The 18916-nt window shown below is 56.7% G+C and overlaps 2 protein-coding genes across 2 annotated transcripts; both read left to right on the top strand.

Annotated features, from left to right (window-relative positions):
* Window positions 1-29: 29 nt before the first annotated feature.
* Window positions 30-2471, top strand: SPEGNB (SPEG neighbor). Its single transcript, XM_012546354.3, has 5 exons — window positions 30-459; window positions 573-694; window positions 1190-1497; window positions 1997-2138; window positions 2251-2471. The coding sequence occupies exons 2-5, from the start codon at window positions 573-575 to the stop codon at window positions 2387-2389; spliced, it is 711 nt and encodes a 236-aa protein (XP_012401808.1). The 5' UTR covers window positions 30-459; the 3' UTR covers window positions 2390-2471.
* Window positions 2472-4539: 2068 nt separating this feature from the next.
* Window positions 4540-10785, top strand: GMPPA (GDP-mannose pyrophosphorylase A; the record flags this gene model as incomplete). Its single annotated transcript, XM_031961135.1, has 11 exons — window positions 4540-4767; window positions 6663-7061; window positions 7208-7267; window positions 7546-7676; window positions 8043-8057; window positions 8639-8773; window positions 8901-8998; window positions 9149-9195; window positions 9335-9427; window positions 10051-10219; window positions 10492-10785. Coding segments are annotated over 11 exons (1476 nt in total), but the record flags the coding sequence as incomplete, so codon positions are not given.
* Between the last annotated feature and the right edge of the window lie 8131 nt (window positions 10786-18916).

Raw genomic sequence — 18916 nt, 5'->3', positions numbered from 1 at the left:
CCGTTAACCTCTTGTGATTGGTCGAGTGTAACTTCTCGCCGAGAACTGCACTTTCGGCTTCTCTCCTCCCCAAGGGTTCTGCTGTTGGAGGGGTGGGGTGGGGATAGGGAGCGGGGCGGTGTCTCGCTGTCCAGCTGTCGAGTTGCTGACGCTATGAGGGCCCCAGGGCCACTCGGGTTTCCCCCACGAGTGAGCAGCGACGGCTGAGCCAGCATCCCTGGCGTCCTCGGGCTAAATAAGGATCCAGCTCGCGCTGGGTAGACGAAGCCTGGGGTCCCGGGGGGGACCAGGGGCTATCTCGCCAAACAAGGCGAGGAGGGGAGATGTATATAAAGCCAGAGTCTCGGGGCTACCTGCCCTCCGCGTCCGGTCCTGTGCTGTCCGGAACTCTACGCTGAACGCTAATCTTGCCCTTCGACTCAAGCCCGTTTTATTGGTCCCTCCGCCCCCAGCCCCGTGGTGAGTTCGGACCCCTAAGGTCCCATTCAGTTTCCGCTCCGGGAGAGGGGTGGGTAGTGGGGACGAGCTCCTGTCTAGGCCTCGCATTACGTGGTCACTATCTGCTCCCCCAGATGTCCAAAGCAGCTCCGGCCAAGAAGCCGGCGGCCCCACCTCCAGGCTGCACCCTGGACATCAATGACCCCCAGGTGCAGAGCGCTGCCATCCGCATCCAGGCCTCTTACCGGGGCCACAGGTGAGAAGGGTGGGAGCGTCTTGGAGTCTGTCCTGAGCGACTTGGGATTCTCCAAGCCTCCGAAAGACGTCTCTGAGAAAGGGACGTGGGACAGAAAGGGGGGGACAGAGAGATCGACACACGCATACACACACGGGAGAAAAGACAGAGACAGAGAGAAAGACAGAATCAGAGAGTGAGAGAGACAGAAACAGAGAAAGAGAGAGAGAGGCAAAGTGAGAGAGACAGAGAGTGAGAGAGAGTGAGAGAGACAGAGGGACAGAGAGGTGGGGAAAGGCTGGTCAGGTGAATGTGTTTGATCTGGGTCAGGAGGTATTCTACAGCAGCCGTGGGCTTTGACCCAGAGATCAAGTAAAGAGAAGATTGAGTTAGAGTGTGGGGTCAAGAAGAAAGACAGAGGGGAACCCTCCTGGCGATCCGTCTCTTACTGGGGGAGGGTTGGTTTGGAGTTGCCCGGTAAAGGACGGGATGGAAGACTGGCGTTAACCTGAACAGGTCCCGGAAAGAGCTGAAAGAAAAGGGGCCACCCCGCGTCCTGCAGCCGCTGCAGGACGTCGTTCTGATCGAGGGAAGCGCCGCGAAACTGTCCTGTCGGATCTCGGCTTTTCCTGACCCTTTTATCCGCTGGAGCAAAGACGGCAAGGAGCTCCGTGACGGGCCCAAGTACCGCTACGTTTTCGAGGACCCCGACGTGGTGGCCCTGGTGGTGCGCGACGGAGAACTCGCTGACCTAGGCCAGTACAGCATCAACGTGTCCAATCCCTTCGGCGAGTGCTCGGACTCTGCGCGGATACTCGTGGAAGGTACGACCTTCTGGGCCCCCGGTCACACGAGCAACACTTGGACTTTTCGGGCTTTCCCTGAACAGACCAGACCCATTTCCCAGCGTACCCCGTCCATCCCACCCTTCTGCGAGGCGGACAGGGCAGGCAGTATTACAGAGGTCGTTAAAAGTGCCGGTCCAAGGTCATAAGAGATCTCCTTCCTTCGCTTTCCCCGCGGGACTGAGGGTGGGGGCTAACTCTCCGCACGACATTGTCCTCCGTCTGTAAATATATTCCCCAGATTTTTTCTAGCTCTTTCAAACTTTGTAAGTACTTTCCCCCAACAACCCAGTGAATTAGGTGGTGCAAGTAGTTGTGTACTCATGTTTACAAATGAGAAGCGCCAAGGTTCAGGGGTAGAAGAAGAAGGACTCTCACTAAAGTTCCTTTCAGTTCTACATCCTGCGATGGGCATGTCCCGGAGAGGAGGCGGGGAGGGAGGAACTCTTTCTCATCCATCCCCCTAATACCCTAATAGTCCCAGCGAAGATCAAGAAGGGACCAGACAATACTAAAGCACGCAGAGGAGCCACGGTGACTCTAACCGCAGAAATCCTAGGCGAGCCACCTCCTGACGTAGGATGGACCAAGGACGGGATGGACATCGAAGAGGATGACAGGCGAGAGACAGGGGAGAGGGTGGAGCTCCGGGTGGGGCCCCGGGTGGGGTGGGGGTGGGCCCTGGACATCGAGGTGATCTGGGGGACCGCCAACACAGATGGTCCTTTTCAGGGTGTTCTACGAGATCGGGAACACCAATACTACGCTGACCATTCGCCGGGCTACAGCTGAGGACAGCGGCAAGTATGAGGTCTACGTGGAGAACAGCCTGGGGATGGACCAGAGTTTTGCCCGCTTGGATGTTGCCTGAGGGGGAATCACCGGTATTCCCGGTGCCGGAGCTGTCGCAACATCCTTTCTTTCTCGATTTGCGGATAATAAAGTTATGGTTGATCTGACGGTTGCCTGGTGTCATCTTCCTATGGGGAGGTAGGGAGAGAGGGGAGTCCCATTTCCCAAGCTGCACCTAGCCCCTTCACTCCTTTTATCACTATGTGAGCCTCACAGATATTCTGTGAGTTGGGGGCCTTGAATTGGCAACAGATTCCTGGTCTACTGGAAGGCACTCTGGACAGAGGTTGGCAGAGTCCCGATTAAACTCTGTGTTACCAGGGACTACCCAGGAAGGATAGGGTAGAGGATAGGGAACCCTGTGTTTGGCGATCCGGGACTTGTTTGGATCCTAGAAAGTCCCACGGACGTTTAAACCAGTTTCCCTTAAAATAGGAAGAAAAAAGCCATTTTAGAGTTATGAGTCAACGAAAAATGGGAAATATGCAAATTAAACTGTAAATATTAGTATTATCTCTGCCCAAAATTTCTTTATCTTTAATCAAGAAGCATTTATTACCTATAAAAAGAAAGAAGAAAAATCGGTTAATCTCTCTGTGCTTCAGCTTCCTCACAGGCAAATTGCGGGGTGGGGAGTGAGGACTGATTTCTAAATTCTAAATCCATTATCTTATGACAGGATGGAATATCATCGAGTCTAAGTTGCCCTAGTTCTATTACTCTCCCTCACCAAAAGAGATCCTCAGCTCTAGGTGCCCCTGTCCTAGGTTCTTCCTTTTCTCCCTTCTCCTTCCCCTCCTCTTTCTCCTCCCTCCCTCCCCCCGTCCTTCACTCTTCTTCCCTCTCGTCCTCCTTCTCCTCCTCCCCCTCCTCCTTCTCCTCCTCCCCCTCCTCCTTCTCCTCCTCCCCCCTCTCCCTCCTCCCTCTCCCTCCTCCTCCTCCCTCCTCCCCCTCCCCCTCTAGGACTGTCTCCAGCTCTGGCAGGCCACCCTGTTTCCCCCACCGCGCCCGGTCTGGGTGACTTGGAGCCTCCCCTCGCCGCCCGGGGAGAAGCCCTGGCTCCGGGTCACGGTTAGCTCTGTGATTTGGGGAAATCACGTTCCCTCTCTGCCCTTCAGTTTGTTAATTTTTTTCTTTTATTTAAGCGGTCAGTCTGTGACGAACCTGACATCTCCAAATCCTCCAATTTCTTTTCTGCTTTTCAGACTCTCATGAGGCCCCGCCCTTCTCCCGACTCTCTCCCCGCCCCCTCAGTTTATCCCCGCCCCCTAGCCATTAAGGTTCCGCCCCCTCGGGGGGGGGTCTCTTCTCAGTAACTTCCTTTGAAACTACAACTCCCGGCATGCCCCGCCGGGGAGTTCTCGCGCAGTCCGAGAGGACACGTGTGCGGAAGGATTTCGGGACCGTCGAGGGATCCCGGGGCCACAGATTGATGTGAGGGGCAGGGGGGACTGGGGAGTCGGGCCGCTCCCCCCGGCGCGCGGGGCGGGGTGTTGGCGCCGCGGGCCCTGGGGGGCAGATCTGGGGGGGCGGGGCGGGGCTCCCTGTCAGGTCCCGGGGGGGCGGGGGGCGCTGGAAGGGTCCGGGGCCACGGAGGGCCCCGAAGTTTAGGGGCTCAGTCAGAGTCTCCGCTGATCGGGGGCGCGTTTGAGGGAGAAAGGCGGGGCCTGTGCCGGGGCGTCTGGGAGATGGGGGAGGGGAGGGCCAGGGCCCCGGGACCGGGCGCGTCACCTCAATCAGGGAGGTAAGGCGGGGCGGAGGCTCCCCGGCCCTCTCCCAGAAATCTGGGCGGGGGCAGGGCCCCAGGCCCCGGGGCAGTCCCGCCCGGCTCAGGGCCGACCCTCCCGAGCTTGGGTTTGGCTTGCCCGGGCCCCCCGCGGGATCCGGACCAGGGAGGGGATCCAAAGGGCTCGGGGGGCAGCGCGGAGGCTCGGGAAGCCTGGGGCGGGTGGCGGGCCGCGGTCTGCAGAGTTGGGTGTGAAGGCGGCTCCCTCGGGGACCTCTAGAGCCCTCACAGGGTCTGTTTGGGGTTTTTAGGGACTAGGAGGTCCCCGGCATCATGCTCAAAGCGGTGATCCTGATTGAGGTCCCAGGGGAGGGAACCTCTGTCCCTTCCTCTCCGGGTCCCCCCCCACGCCCCCCGGGTGGCCGGGTGGCACCCGGGACCTCCCCCAGCCCCTGCCCCCCGGGGGGCCCCAGGTCCTGGGCCGGAGGGGAGCCCAAGGACCTTTACCTCCCCCAGGGACAAGATTCCGGCCTTTGTCTTTTGAGGTGCCCAAGCCGCTCTTTCCTGTGGCGGGAGTCCCCATGATCCAGCATCACATAGAGGCCTGTGCCCAGGTAATGCCCCCAAGCAGTGAGACCCTGCTCCCTGTGCTGGGGCCCCCTTTTCCACGGGTCTTCCTGAGACCTTCTGACGGGGGATTTGGGCCAGTCACTTTCCCTCTGCCTCAGTTTCCCCAGCTGTAAAATGGAGACTGTCAAAAAAAATTACCAAAATTATAACATGTCTCTCAGGCCCTTAACATGCCTGGATCTCAGGGTTGTGGGCGTCCAAGAAGACCTAGAGGGAGGTGCGGAGCCATGAGGTGCACACGAATTGGATTGAAATGAGGGAGGGCTGGGCAAGCTCACCTGCCTCACTTTCTCCTCCAGAACCCTCTGGATTCAGTGGCCTGAGAGGGATCAGGAAACAGCCCCAGGTGCTGTGGGAAACCTCGGCCTTTTAAAGCTAAGACATTTAATAGGTCTCAGTGTGACAGAGGCAACACCCATTCAGTGACTAAGGCTGAATAAGAAAGAAGTGAGGCAAAAGATGGCCTTTTATACCTATTTAGAAAACAACAACCCTCTGGGAGGGGAAGAGTCTCAGGCTTTCTGGCCAAAACACTTGCCTTGGGACTTTTTTTTTTTTTTTTGGCCAACCGATGAGAGCTCAAGTGATAACCAGTTAATTGGAAGATATTGAGGAAGGAAGGAAGGAAGCAAGCAAGCAAAAAAAGGAGGGAAGGAAGCAAACAAGCAAAAAAAGAAGGAAGCAAGCAAGCAAGCAAGCAAAAAAAGGAGGAAGCAAGCAAAAAAAGGAGGGAAGGAAGCAAACAAGCAAAAAAAGAAGGAAGCAAACAAGCAAAAAAAGAAGGAGGGAAGGAAGCAAGCAAAAAAAGGAGGGAAGGAAGCAAGCAAAAAAAAAAGGAGGGAAGGAGGCAAGCAAGCAAGCAAAAAAAGGAGGGAAGGAAGCAAACAAAAAAAAAGAAGGAAGGAAGCAAGCAAAAAAAGAAGGAAGCAAGCAAAAAAAGGAGGGAAGGAAGCAAGCAAGCAAAAAGGAGGGAAGGAAGCAAGAAAAAAAGAAGGAGGGAAAAGCAAAAAAAAGGAGGAAGCAAGCAAAAAAGAAGGAAGCAAGCAAAGAAAGGAGGGAAGGAAGCAAGCAAGCAAAAAAAGGAGGGAAGGAAGCAAACAAGCAAAAAAAGGGAAAGAAAAACAAAAAAGAAGGAAGGAAGAAGGCAAGAAAAAGAAGGAAGAAGAAAGGAGGAAGGAAGGGCAAGCAAAAAAAAAGGAGGGGAAGAAGAAAAGCAAAAAAGGAAGGGTAAGCAACAAAAAAAAAGGAGGGAAGGAAGCAAGCAAGCAAAAAAAGAAGGAAGCAAGCAAGCAAAAAAAGGAGAGAAGGAAGCAAGCAAGCAAAAAAAGAAGGAGGGAAGGAAGCAAGCAAGCAAAAAAAAGAAGGAAGGAGGGAAGGGCAAAAAAAGGAGGGAAGGAAGCAAAAGAAGGAGGAAGCAAAAGAAGGGGAAAAGAAGCAAGCAAAAAAGAAGGAGGGGAAGGGAAAAGGCAAGCAAAAAGAAGGAGGGAAGGAAGCAAGCAAGCAAAAAAAGAAGGAAGGAAGGAAGCAAGCAAGCAAAAAAGAAGGAAGCAAGCAAAAAAAAAGGAGGGAAGGAAGCAAGCAAGCAAAAAGAAGGAGGGAAGGAAGCAAGCAAAAAAAGGAAGGAAGGGGCAAGAAAAAGGGGCCAGAAGCAAAAAAAGAAGGAGGGGGAAGAAGAAAAAAAGGGGGAAGGCAATGGAAAAAAAGGGGAAGGGGCGCCCCAAAAAGGGAGGGGAAAAGGGACAAAAAAAAGGAAGGGGGATGAGGGGATCTTAAGTTTTTAAAGCCAGTGGATAAGTTGGGCCCTTTGGTCCGTTTCCTTCCTTTCAGTTGGCCAGTCCCTGGTTTCCTTGCCAGCCTTTCCCCCAACCTTATCCCCTTTACCTTGAACAGAGGGGAAATTCCCTAGGTTTCTACCAGGCCAGATGGGCCCTTACAGGTTCTTGGGGCTGCCCCAAGGAATTCCCCCCCAGGGGTGGGGGGAGGGGAGGTTTCCTGGCCCGGGGGTCCCCCTGCCGGGGTTGTCACCCCAGAAAAGAGCCGAGTTTTTGGACCGAAAGAGGGGTGGGGGAGTCCCAGGGGGGGGAGACGGGGACACAGGCCCAAGGGAGTAGGGGGTTCTTACCAGAGCTCATTTGGGGGGTCTGGTCTTCCGGGCTTCAGGTACCTGCAGGAATTTGCCCCCCTAGGTACAGGAGGGTCGATATTTCCCGAACCAGATCCGGCCGGGGTCCCAAAGCCTTCTTGCCTTAAGGATGTCTGCTCAGACTTCCCCCTGGGCGCTATGCTAGAAGCCCACAGACGGCAGCCTCATCCCTTCTTGCTCCTAGGCACCACGGTAAGAAGGAAGGCGGGAGGGAAGGCCTTCAGTGATGATGGGGGAGGGGGGACGTCTTTTTGTCACGACCAGGCGAGTCCAGGGACCCCCACACTGGACAGTGCCCAGGGCCTGCCCCCATGTGCCCACACGGCTCTGTCTCTCAGGCCAACCGGACCCAGTCCCTTAATTATGGCTGCATTGTGGAGAACCCAGAAACTCACGAGGTAAGGAGAGGCCGGTGGGGCCCCGTCTCCAGGGGAGGTTGGGTGCACTTTGTTCTGGGGATGTGTCCCCTCCCTGGTTCTATCTGTCTTGGTCCTTGGGGCTGCCCACCCTGAACCCCAAGAGCACCCCAAAGTCAGGGCCCCCCTTGCAGGCAAGTCCTTCTCACACTTAGCCCAATGTGAAACTCCCGGTCTCTGCGCCTCATTTCCAGCAGGACGGGGCAGCCGCCATCGTCCTTTCCCCCCTCCCCCTCCTCATTTTTTCTCATCCCCTTCAGGTTTTGCATTATGTGGAGAAACCGAGTACATTTGTGAGTGACATCATCAATTGTGGCATTTACCTCTTCTCACCAGAAGCCCTGAAGCCCCTTCGTGACGTCTTCCAGCGAAACCAGCAGGACCGGCAATTGTGAGATGCAGCCGGGGCCCTGGGGCAGCCCTCCCTGCCCGTCCTCTGCTGCCGTCCCGCCCGCCCTCCCCCTCGGGTCCGCCCTTGGCCCTTTTGGGGTCCCCTCTTTGCCCCACTCCTTACCTGGCCAGGCCTGGGTGTGTCCCTCTCTGCTCCACAGCCCTCCCCAGGACCAGGCCCTTCATTCTCCCGTTCTGGGCTCTCTCATCTGCTTGCTCATCTCCGGCAGCCCCCGCTCTTGCCTCCTGCCTTCCTGCTCACCACCCTCCCTGCTCGGCTTGCCATTCCATCTCCTTTTGCTTTTCTGTTTCTTTCTGGTGTCTTGTCTCTGCCATCTCCCTCCTCATCTTTTTCTGGCCTCACCAGCTGCCTTGATCTGGGGTGAGTGTCCGTCTCTGAATCAAGGGACAGGGGGAGGGCTAGCGATAGAGAAGGGCTTAGGGCCTGTGAGGTCATAAGGTAAAGAGGCGCAGAGGTGAAGGGGGTCTGGGTCCTTCCCCCTCCAGGGTCTCCCCGGGGTTGGAGCTGCACGTGATGGGGGGGCAGGAGGAGAATGGGGGGCATCGTGATTGTCTCGTCTCCTTAGTCACCGTGAGGGCCTTGTCCCCAGCACATCCCTGGGGACCCGCTGTAGGGCAGCACCCTTAGATTCAGACAAAAACGGGGGCCGCCGAACCCAGATAAACATCCCCGTGGCTGCGGCTGACTTAGAAAACCACAGACATTATCAAAGTTCTGCTGCATTTTCATTTATTTGCTAGTCTCCAGTCACATTTTGATACGATTTGGGGGCCCCCAGGAGTCTCGTGAGGGCCACAGGTGTGTCTGACACGCCTGATGTGCGATCCCCCGGGCCTCGGCGTGTGCCCGAGAACCCAGACCGTGCCCACCAGGGCTGGGGGCGTTTGGCAGGTGGCGGGCGCCCTTGTGCCCTGAGCCTGGGCCTCCTCGCTTCCCCTCAGGGACGGCTCTTCGGGCAGCTGGCCTGGGGCAGGGACCATCCGGCTGGAGCAGGACGTGTTCACAGCCCTCTCTGGCCAGGGCCAGATCTATGTCCACCTCACCGATGGGATCTGGAGCCAAATCAAGTCTGCAGGGTATGGAGGGGGGAGAGGAAGGGGGCAGGTGGGAGGTCCACTGGGGGTTCCAGTGGAGAGAGCTCTGGGTGGTGGTGGGGGGAGCCAGGACTGTCTGCTCTGACCTCCCCCTGCCTTTTCACTGCAGCTCTGCCCTTTATGCCTCTCGCCTCTATCTGAACCGGTACCAAGTAACTCACCCTGAGCGGCTGGCCGAGCTCGCCCCCGGAGGCCCCTGCATCCGAGGTACGCCCCCTCCCCTCAGGCGCCAGCCCTCGTATCTGTCCCTTCTCTGGGCACGGCTTTTTGGCCTCTGAGACCCCCCTCGGCCCCTCCCCTTTCCTTCTTGGGGCTGGTCTGGGATGTCTTGTCCCAGGCTTTCTCTTTTGCTTATAGGAAATGTTTATATCCACCCAACGGCGAAGGTGGCTTCCTCTGCAGTGGTGAGTGGGGCCGTGGCTGGCACTGAGTCCTGGGTGACTTGGGCAAGCCCCAGTGTCTCTGGGTTTCAGTTTCTTCATTTGTAAAATTAAGAGATTGTACGAGATGCCTCCAGCTCTCAACATTGTGTTCTCTCCCTAGCTTGGTCCTAACGTCTCCATCGGGGAAGGTGTGACTGTAGGGGAGGGGGTCCGACTCCGAGAGTCCATTGTCCTCCATGGAGCTACTCTGCAGGTGCGAGGCTGGGCCGGGTGCTGTGAGAAGCGAGCTGGGAAATCCCATGTTCCCTGGGGTAGGGAGGAGTGGTCAGGCTGGTGTCCCAGAGGGATCAGGCTCAGGGCTAGCGCTTACTGCCCACTGGGGCTGCCATTCAGGTATCTTTGCGAGTGCTTCCCAAGCAGTGATGCCTTTGATCCTCACAGCAACCTAGTGGAGAGGGGTCTATCACTATCCCCATTTTACAGATGTGAGTGTTAAGTGGTTTGCCAGGCTCACTGACACAGAGCTGTGCCCAAGGCCCGAGCCAAACTCCGCTTTTCCTGGCTCGGACCTCCGGGGTCTTGGCTGCCTCTGATGCTGAGCTGCCGCGAGCTCGGGGACCGGGCTGGAGGAGGGCCCCTCTCGAGCATGTTCTCCCATACTTTGCACCCTGAGCCCTTGCCTGCTGTTCAGAGAGAAGGAGAATGGTGGTGATTTCTCTTTCAGGCTCGGCCGGACGGTGGCAGTGGGCAGCCATCGCCATAGGCGGCACCAGTGAGCCGCGCTGCGGCCTGGCGCCGGGACGGAGGAGCGGGAGGGGAGGAGGACGGGCCCAGGAAGGCCTGCAAGGGCTGACCGCACTGTCCCACCCCCCACAGGAGCACACGTGTGTGCTGCACAGTATCGTGGGCTGGGGGAGCACAGTGGGGCGATGGGCCCGAGTGGAGGGCACGCCCAACGACCCCAACCCTAACGACCCTCGGGCCCGGATGGACAGCGAAAGCCTTTTCCGGGACGGGAAGTTGCTTCCAGCCATCACCATTCTGGGTACGGGGAGTGGGGAGGGGCTGGGGGGGGCCATCCCTGGGACAGGAGGCTGCCATTGTGGTGTGGGCCATTCACCCTGTTCTGGGTGGAGAACTGATTTAATGGTGCCCCTGCCAGGCCATTCCGTGCCACAGAGCTATGTCGCCCACTCTGCCCTAGCTGTGGGGTTCCCTGCGATGGGCCGCTCCCAGGTGCCCAGGGTCCCTGCTTCACCTTGGTGCCCTCCCTCCCTTCCATGACATCTTTGGGTCCCCGTTCTACTCACCTTGCAGGCTGCCGGGTCAGGATTCCCGCTGAGGTGCTGATCTTGAATTCCATTGTGTTGCCACACAAGGAGCTGAGCCGGAGTTTCACCAACCAGATCATCCTCTGAAAGGGGGGACTTGGGGAAGGATGCCCCCCCCCCCGGGAGCCCGTTGCCCCGGCTGGCTCTTGTCTCTGGACAGGAAGGAGTTGGTTGAATTGGACCTTCAGCTGACTGGTACTCTGGGGGTGGGAGATATGTGGGTGGCCAGGGCGGGCCTCCCTCTCCATCTCCCAATAAACCCTGATGAACCTTGGAGCCAGGACTGTCTCCCGCCTCTGACTGGAGTGAGGGGGGGGCAGCTGAGTCAGGGCCCCCCCACCCCACCCCCACATTAGCATTTAAATTGGAGTCTCTGGGCTGCAGGCTCATGAATAATGAATCTGGATTCGTGGTAAATCTCCCCCCCTTCATCCTCTTCTGCTGCTCAGGAGGGAGACACGCATTGCCTCATAGGCCATCCTGTTGTTGCCCCAAAAACTTCACCCAGCAAACCACCTACACTCAGGCCCCCAACTGTTGCCCTCCCCACCGCGCTGTGGGTCTGTCTCCTCACTTTCCTCCCTCTCTGCCTCAGGGCAGGGGGCACCGATTACCAAGAGCAGCATGAAGCCTCTGGCTGCTTGGTCAGTGCTGAGGAAAAGCTAGGATCAGGAGAGGGAGTCCTGGGCCAGGGTCTCATGGACAGGTTCCCCCTTGGTTTGAGCTCTGCTCCAGCCCCCAGCCTGCTCCGCTTTGCTAGCTCCATCTGCTACCCAAGTTGCACTGTTAGCAGAGGAGAGATCTTTCTTTCTGTCTCCATTTCTCTGTGTCCCCATCTCCTGCTTCTTGGGCGCAGGGTGGGAGATGCTGCCGTAGCTGGATGGCTCCCGGGGGGAGGTACTGCTTAACAGGGGTGGGGGCAAGGAAGGCAGTCATCCAAATTCCAGCAGCCATCGCGGTTTGGCTGTGGTCATCCCCTTCCTGCTCCGACATGCGAGACCTTTATCTCCCCACACCGGGGATGGGAACTCAGTGTGGGGGGGGGGAGACTTTGTCCCCACCCTGTGTGCCTGTGACCCCGATGTGCTCCCCCTTCCCCCCCTTCCCCCAGCTGTGGGTGCGGAGCTTAGTTGCCAGATGAGCTGGTAATGATCGTAATCTGCTAATTGAGAGGAATCTAATTACCCGAAGAGAATGGGGGGGTAGGGAGTGGGGAGGAGGAGGGGCACCAGCAGCAGGAGATTGTGTGTTAGTGGGGAGGGTTACGAGATGAGAGCCTAGGGCCAGGCCCTAGGTAGGGTTGGGGAGGCTCAAAGATTAGGCCATCTGAGGGACCCACGTGAAGCTCTGGGCATCAGGCAAACGCCAGGTTGGGGGGCTTAGAAAAGTTAGGCTGCGGGGGTGAGTGGAAACTGCTTCCTCGGCCCTTAACCCCTGGAGGCGGCCTCGGAAGGGAGAACCGGAAATTTCAGCTGCTTTCCCTCTCACTGTTTCTACCTTTCTGTCCCCCCCTTTATCTCCCTTTCCCTCCAAAACCTAGGCTTCCCCCCACCTCTTAGGAGTGGAGCTACAGCTTTCAGCGTGGCACTTGAATTCCCTCCCAGGTGCGGCGCCCGTCCCCATGAATGGAGGGAGTTAGGGGGGTGCAGTCCGCGGAACTGGGGTCTCGCCTCCCCTCCTGACCTCGCTGTTCTGTGTGACTGGTAGAGGCCATGGCAGCTCCGTCATAAATATGATAATTTAATTATTTTCTCAGCAAAACACCGTGAAATCCAATAAGTCTGTGTCAGGCCCTGGCCTCCGGGACAACCCCCTCTCAGCCCCTAACACACACACACACACACTGCTCATGGGGGGAGGGGGAGAGAGGGTCTGGGTGGTGTGTGTGTGTGGGGGGGGGGGTTGGGGAGGGGCTGAAGGAAAGGACCGAATGGGAGAGAACCTCAAATCCTCCTTATATTAGTCCTCTCACTTTAGGATGGGAGTTGGGGGCGTTATATTCCTGTGGGGGAAGGACAAGAACTTAAAGGGAAGAACAAGGCGTGGAACAGAGGACAGCATAGACTAGGGCAGGAAGACATAAGGAGAGACCTGAGAAGAAAGATCCTTTTCTGGGACCCAGAATCCTCCCTGCTTCCAACCTGGGATGAAATGAACTCCAGGAAAGAGGGATGTTAGGGTGAGGGGAATTTACTAGGCTGCAAAATAGGAGGGAGTGGATGAGTAATGGAGAGTGTAGAGATGGGGAACAGAAGATACTGGGAGCAGGATTGGAAGATGGGGATGGGTAGATTGATGAGGGGTGGAGGAGGGGAGAGGGATGCGGGGGAGGAGAACGATCTTGCTATTAGAGCTTTTCTCCTTTTCCATAAAAAGATTATTCTGTGAAATCGGAGAGGGGGAGAGTACCAGTGCAGAAGAGAGGGGTAGGGTGACACATGGGGAAGAGGTAGGACAGGAATTCCAAACATAGATTTGGACAGAAATCGTCATTCTGGGCTATAGAAAACCCAAAAGGTGGGACATACGAGGAGGAGCTGGGCTAAAGAGGAAGGCCATGGAGACCAGAGTGAGAGCTGAGGGATGGGGAAGGAGCTGAGCCTGGCCTGAGACTTCTTGGATCCCGCTAACTGAACAACTAAGTTACTCAGAGCCTGGATCCGTGTTCCCTTCCCCCTCTCTCTCCCCCAAGCACTTAGCAGCCATTAGCTGGGTAGCAGATTGCAGCACCCCCCTTCCCCCACCCCGTGGAAGCTGGCACAGCTGGGCGCTCCTCCACATCTGCCACATCAGCACTGAACACAGCTGGATGCACCCAGAAGCAGCCCCCTCCCCAAAGGAGGGGGGAGGCTGGGCAGGGACAGTTCCAGGGGACGTCCCTTCCCTTGTGGTTTCTGCCCAGGACAGAGACACACAGAATCACAGTATGATACAGACACACTATGAAACACAGATACACCATCTGACAGACAGACAAACACAGTGTACTGATAGACACAGACGTGAAAACTGACAAAAACACACAATTACTCTGACAGCCTCACACACCTTCATTGTTCTCTCCCACTCTGCTTCCCTCCTAGTCGGCTCCCTCTCGAAGCACCTTTCCCCCACCCTGCTTCTCCCAGAATCTGGGCCCTTAGGGAGCTGAGGATGCCCTGTCCCCGGAGTTTGCCTCTCATGGTCTGGGGCTCCCGAGGGCAGCTGTCCCGGCTGGTTCTCAAAGCCAACATTTCTGGGGAGAAGGAGGGGAGAGCAGGGGGCAGCCACTTGCACCTCCTCCTCCTCCTGACCCACAGGGGAAAGAGCCCCCATCTTACTGCACCATCCCCATAGGCACAGACCTCCCCACCCCGGCCTCATTCGGTGCCTGCCCTTGGCTCTGGGGATTGATGGGGGCCTGAGTTCACTTATTTCCCAGGCTCCTCTCACTTTTCTAGTGTGTCCCCTGAGGTTAAGCACCTGCCCCTCAGCCACGGAAGTTCTGTTATCCTTCTTCCTAAGGAATAGCTGCTCTCTGGAGTATGAAACGGTTCTGGGCTCGGGGCTTCCAACTGCCTCCCTCGGCAGCTGCCCTGCTCCCCAGCTCCTTGTGGTTCCCCTTTCTGGAGGTCCTTCCTCAGCAGTTCATCCATCTATCTTTGGGGCTCTGTTCTGTTTAGGCTGAGGGTGCCCTGGGAGGCTGGAAGAGGGAACTATCCAAGGTCTGTCACTTATTTCGGAGAGGCTCCCTTCCCCCTTTACTCTGACAGGCTCCCCATTCCATTCCCCCCAACCCCCCAGATTGTCTAACCCCAAGCATCTGGCCCTGCCTTCTCTTCCACTCACCCTGACCTACCCAAGCTCTCCTCCTCTCTCCTTCCCTACACACACACACACACACACACACACACACACACACACAGATTAAATCAAGACCCACCTCCCTCCCCCCCATTTTCCCTTCTAGATCTTCACCACTTCCTTTTCCATCCCTCTCCTCTTTTCTCCCTCCCTCCCTTTATCCTTTCCCCTCCCTTCTTCTCCCCTCCCTTTGCTCTCCTGCCCCTTAGAGCTTTAATCCCTCCTGCTGCTTTGCTGCCTTATCTTCTCCCAGCAGCTTTCACTGCTGCAAAGCCCTCTCCCCCTCCTTCTCCATCTCCCTCCTCCCCCCACCTCTATCCTTCTCTTTTTTTCCGCTTTCTTTGACTCCCTTTGCTCCCTGACCTCACCCTCTTTTCTCTCTCTATTTCCCCACCACCTCTGACACTCATTTTTTTCTTTGTCACCCCTAGATTTCGCTGTCCTCCGGACCCCCCTCTCTCTTTGACTTCCCCTCTTCACTCCCATCTGTCTGTCAGACTCCCCGGCACCTCATCTCTTTCTCTGTCTCATACCTTTGATTTTAACTGCAGCTTCCCCTCTCCCTCCACCTCATTTATAGGACCTCTTCCTCTTTCTGACCCTCCCTTTCTGAACCCTATCTTTCTCACCCCATCTCTCACTTCTCTTGGGCTCCATGTTTGTCTGTATCCCATCTGTCCCTTCTCTCTCTCTCTCTCTCTCTCTCTCTCTCTCTCTCTCTCTCTCCTTATTTCTGACTCTTCCCATCTGCACTTCTCTCTCAACCTTTTTCCTCTGCACCCCAACTTCATATCCCAGACTTCCCTCTGTACCCCATCCTTCCCTCCACAGTTCCATGAGCTTTTCTCCCTTTGAATCCCCATCTCTCTTTCCATACCAACTCTGACCTTTCCTTCCTCTTCATCCTCATTTCTTCCCCACCCTTCCTTCTGCACCCTATCTTCCTGATCTCTATACCCCCCCCAATGTATACACCCGCTTCATCTCTATTTCTGACCTCTTGCCACCTGCCCTTTCCCTGGACACTATGTCTTGTTCCTGGTGTCTTTCCCCCCCTCCCGCTCCCCCCACGGTTGTCCTTGGGTTCTGGCCCTGTCCATCTATGGCAGTTTTTCTTCTCACCCCCTACCCCTCCTTGCCCTGGCTCTTCTCCCCAGCTCAGTCTGGTATCCCCTTCCCCCACTCCCCGAGTGTTGGCTGTAGCCCTTTTCAGTCTGAGTCACTGTGGAGTGGCTAGAGCTTGGGTGGGGGGACGGTGACGGCAGACGTTGGAGGCAAGAGTAGAAGGTTCAGAGTAAGGGATGGGGGTGTTTCGGGTGATGAGGTAGGGCTGTGTGGAACGAGGAAAGTGGCAAAGTGGGGTGATGTCGGGGTGGGAGGCTGGGGGGCAGAGGCTCTCCTGCCGGGACTCTAACCCTCTTCAGCCGGCTCAGATCACGTCCCGGCCTCCCCGCCCCCCCTCCCCGGGACTCTCATTAACCGCTTCTCCTGCCTCGTCCGCGGCATAAATAACCCAGATAAATCAGCCGCCGTCCGCCCCCCGCCCCCCGGCCCCCGCACCGCCCGTTTGTCACCGCCGAGCTCGCCAGCCCCGCTCACCAGCCCAGCCCCTGCATGTCCCCCCCCATCTCCTCCCACCCGCTACCCACTCCAGGGTACTGGCTCAGCACCGCCTCCCCCCTGGGTAGGTAGTGGGGACCACTAGGGGCTGGTGGGGAAGGGAAGCCCTTGGGGGAGGGGCGCAGGGGGGTGGGATTCCTTGGAGGTGAGGAATTAAGAGTCGGCCTGAAGAAGGGAGAGATAAATGAAGCCCTGCAGTGAAGGGGTTTTTCGGGAGTTATTTTTTGAGGGGGGGGTGGGAAAGGTGGCGATTGTTCTGGTCTTAAATGCGGGAAAGCACACACACAAATCAGGGGTAGAGGCCCATTTTGTCACATCAGGGGGTTGGGGAGGGGGACTATAGTCCTAGGAAGGGCTGGGGGTGGTGGAGAGATAAGGTAGTATGGGGGGGGGGAGGAGAAAACCACATAAATTCTGACGATTGGTGGAAGCTCCCTGTCCTGTGCTTGGGAGGGGGAAGACAGCTCCAGGGAGGAGCCCTGCGTTTTCCCTGTGAGGGTTGGTGGGGTGTATCTGTGTGTACTGGGGGGGCAGTTGTAAAGGATTGACATGGCTCAGGGGGATTGTATATAGCTCTTTGCAGCTGTTTCCTAGGTCACAGGGTCTTCCTTTTAGGCAGCTTGCCAGAACTGAACCACAGGTTTTCAAATGGACCCCATCCCAGCTGTGCTAAACCTACCTACCTGCCTGACCCCCAAACCTGGATTTCTCTGTCCATTCCTCCCCTTCTTCTCCCCACCCACTCTGATGCTCCCAGTGCTGTCACCCAGCGGAGCTGTGCAGATGTCCCTCCTCTAATCTCTCCCTCTCCAGTCCACCTTCTCTTTTCCTTTAATCACTGTCTCAAAGCCCAGTCCACCATCTCTGGGGGGCCGGCTCTGAGGTGGGGTAAAGGAAGGAGGACTGGAATGTCCGCCAGCTTCCACAAGGGACCAGAAGAGGATGGGGAAATGTACCCTCTGGGCTTGATGTTAACTCCCAGCAGTAGTCCAGATCATCTTTCAGGAGATGCTCCCATCAGATAGGGCCGGGATCTTTAAGATGCCCCTACCTCCATAATCTAGTCCAAGCCCCCATCAGTTCTAGCTGACCTTGATACCCCTTAAAGAGGTCTCCGAGATTGTGTGTGTGTGTGTGTGTGTGTGTGTGGATATAGAACAAGTCTGCATTACTGTGGGGGAAGCAAAAAAAGGATCGTGGGGGGGAGAGAATGGGCTATAGGGATTGGGGAGGGGGAGGAATCTGGGCTGGGCCCCAGGGACCGGCTGGGCAATGAGCCGGGGAAGCAGCCGGGAGGCTAAATGAGGGAGATTATCACCCAACTGCAGCCGGGCAGGGAGAGAGCAGAGAGGAGGCAGGGAAGCGGAGAGAGGGGGGAGAATGGGAATGGGGGGCTACAGGGGAAAATGGGGAGCAATCAGGGGTGAAGAATAAGAAGACGGGGGCTTGGGGAGGGTGGTTTTAGAGCAGCAGCGGGGTGTGATGGCAAATGAAGTAAATAAGCAAAAGGGATGGGGGTTGAGGATATGGGGCCATTTCTGTGGAGACAGGTGATGGGAACACTGGTTGGTGGTACAGAGATTGTTGAGGGGTGGACGGGAACTGTTCACAATTGCTTTGTGTTTTTAGGATCTGGGAGCTGTCCCTTGATGGTGTCAAATCCTCTCCACCACAGAACCCCCATTTCAAACATGTGATACCCCTCTTTCCCATCTGCATGTGGAATTTTACAGCCACATTACTGTCTGAGATAGAAGCCTTTCCTGCTTTCCCCCCTTAGGGGGAAAAGGAGGGGTGACATGGGATTTACTATGCATGTCCATGGGGAGCAGGAAAGAGAGGACCTAAGGTTTTGGAAAGACTGGAAATCTGGGGAACGAGTTAAGGGCATATAGGTAATTGGGAATTTACATATGGGAGACTGGGAGTTTAAGCTTGAGAATGGGGAGAGGTGGCCAGGTCCCTCATTTCCTTGGCAAAAACCCAGACTGAAGTAACCTTAAAAAAGCAATTAAATCACCTTTAAAAAAACCCAGTAAAGAAAAATCAATACTGGGAGAAAGGGGAGGAGAAGGAGAGAAAAGGGTAGAGGAGGATGGTGGGGGGTGGTGGTGGAAGGGAGGGGAAGCATGGACTGGAGACTGGAAAAGAGGGGGAGTTTAGGACTAGAGAAAGTCGGGGCATTGCTGGGGGCAGGAGGAAAGAAAAAAAGGGGGAGGTTGTCCCATCATTCGGTCACCTTAGCAACATTTGCATTTCCCACAACACATCACTTCCAGCTCTCGGAGGTCCCCAGGACGGACTCCTCCTCTCAAAACCCCACAATCAGCTTTCAATTGGAAGTTGAAGCCCATGGATCTCGAGGATCCCATCCATAGGGAGCCTACAAGAAGATCATTTTAGGGAGCCAGGCACCCGTGTCCCCAGCTTCCTCCTGGGAACACTGCAGCAGATCAGCTCTTTGGGCCCTAGCCTCCCTCCCGAAACGGTCAGGCGGGCCACGTTTGACCAGGAGTTGGGGTCAGAGGGACTGAGGGTATGCTTGGGGAGGGCCCTGACGCCTCCGGGGAGGGCAGGAGAGCCGCCAGCTAGGGCTGGAACCGAGCTGGCGTGGAACACGGGCCATTTCTCCGACAGGGACCCCCGGGGAGACATTCTCCTCTCTCCCGGTAGGGCTAAAGCCGGGGTTGAATGCCCCCGCCCCTGGAATGCCCGGGCGGGTGGAGATGGGCAGGCCTGGTGCATGGGAGGAGGGAGGGGGGTGGCGGCAGGCGGGCTTTGGGCTCTAATCCCCAGCAGCTGCCGTTTCCCTCAGATCGATTCCCTTCGCACTTTTTTTTTTTCTGCTGCTGGTTCCGCGGCGCTGGATCGATGGAGCGGCCTCCCCCCCGCCCCTCCGTGCTTCCTCTCCCTGCTGCTCATTAGCGCTCCGATTAATCAGCCCCCCC

Source organism: Sarcophilus harrisii, chromosome 3 (assembly GCF_902635505.1).
Source record: "Sarcophilus harrisii chromosome 3, mSarHar1.11, whole genome shotgun sequence".
Lineage (NCBI taxonomy): Eukaryota > Metazoa > Chordata > Mammalia > Dasyuromorphia > Dasyuridae > Sarcophilus > Sarcophilus harrisii.
This window is presented reverse-complemented; position numbering and strand designations above follow the sequence as displayed.

What these genes read in the sequence shown, in the direction of transcription:
- SPEGNB (XM_012546354.3), top strand. Translation starts at nt 573, where the DNA reads ATGTCCAAAGCAGCTCCGGCCAAGAAGCCGGCGGCCCCACCTCCAGGC. An exon ending in GCCTCTTACCGGGGCCACAG is followed by an intron (nt 695 to 1,189) that starts GTGAGAAGGGTG and finishes TAACCTGAACAG; the next exon opens with GTCCCGGAAAGAGCTGAAAG. An exon ending in GACATCGAAGAGGATGACAG is followed by an intron (nt 2,139 to 2,250) that starts GCGAGAGACAGG and finishes GGTCCTTTTCAG; the next exon opens with GGTGTTCTACGAGATCGGGA.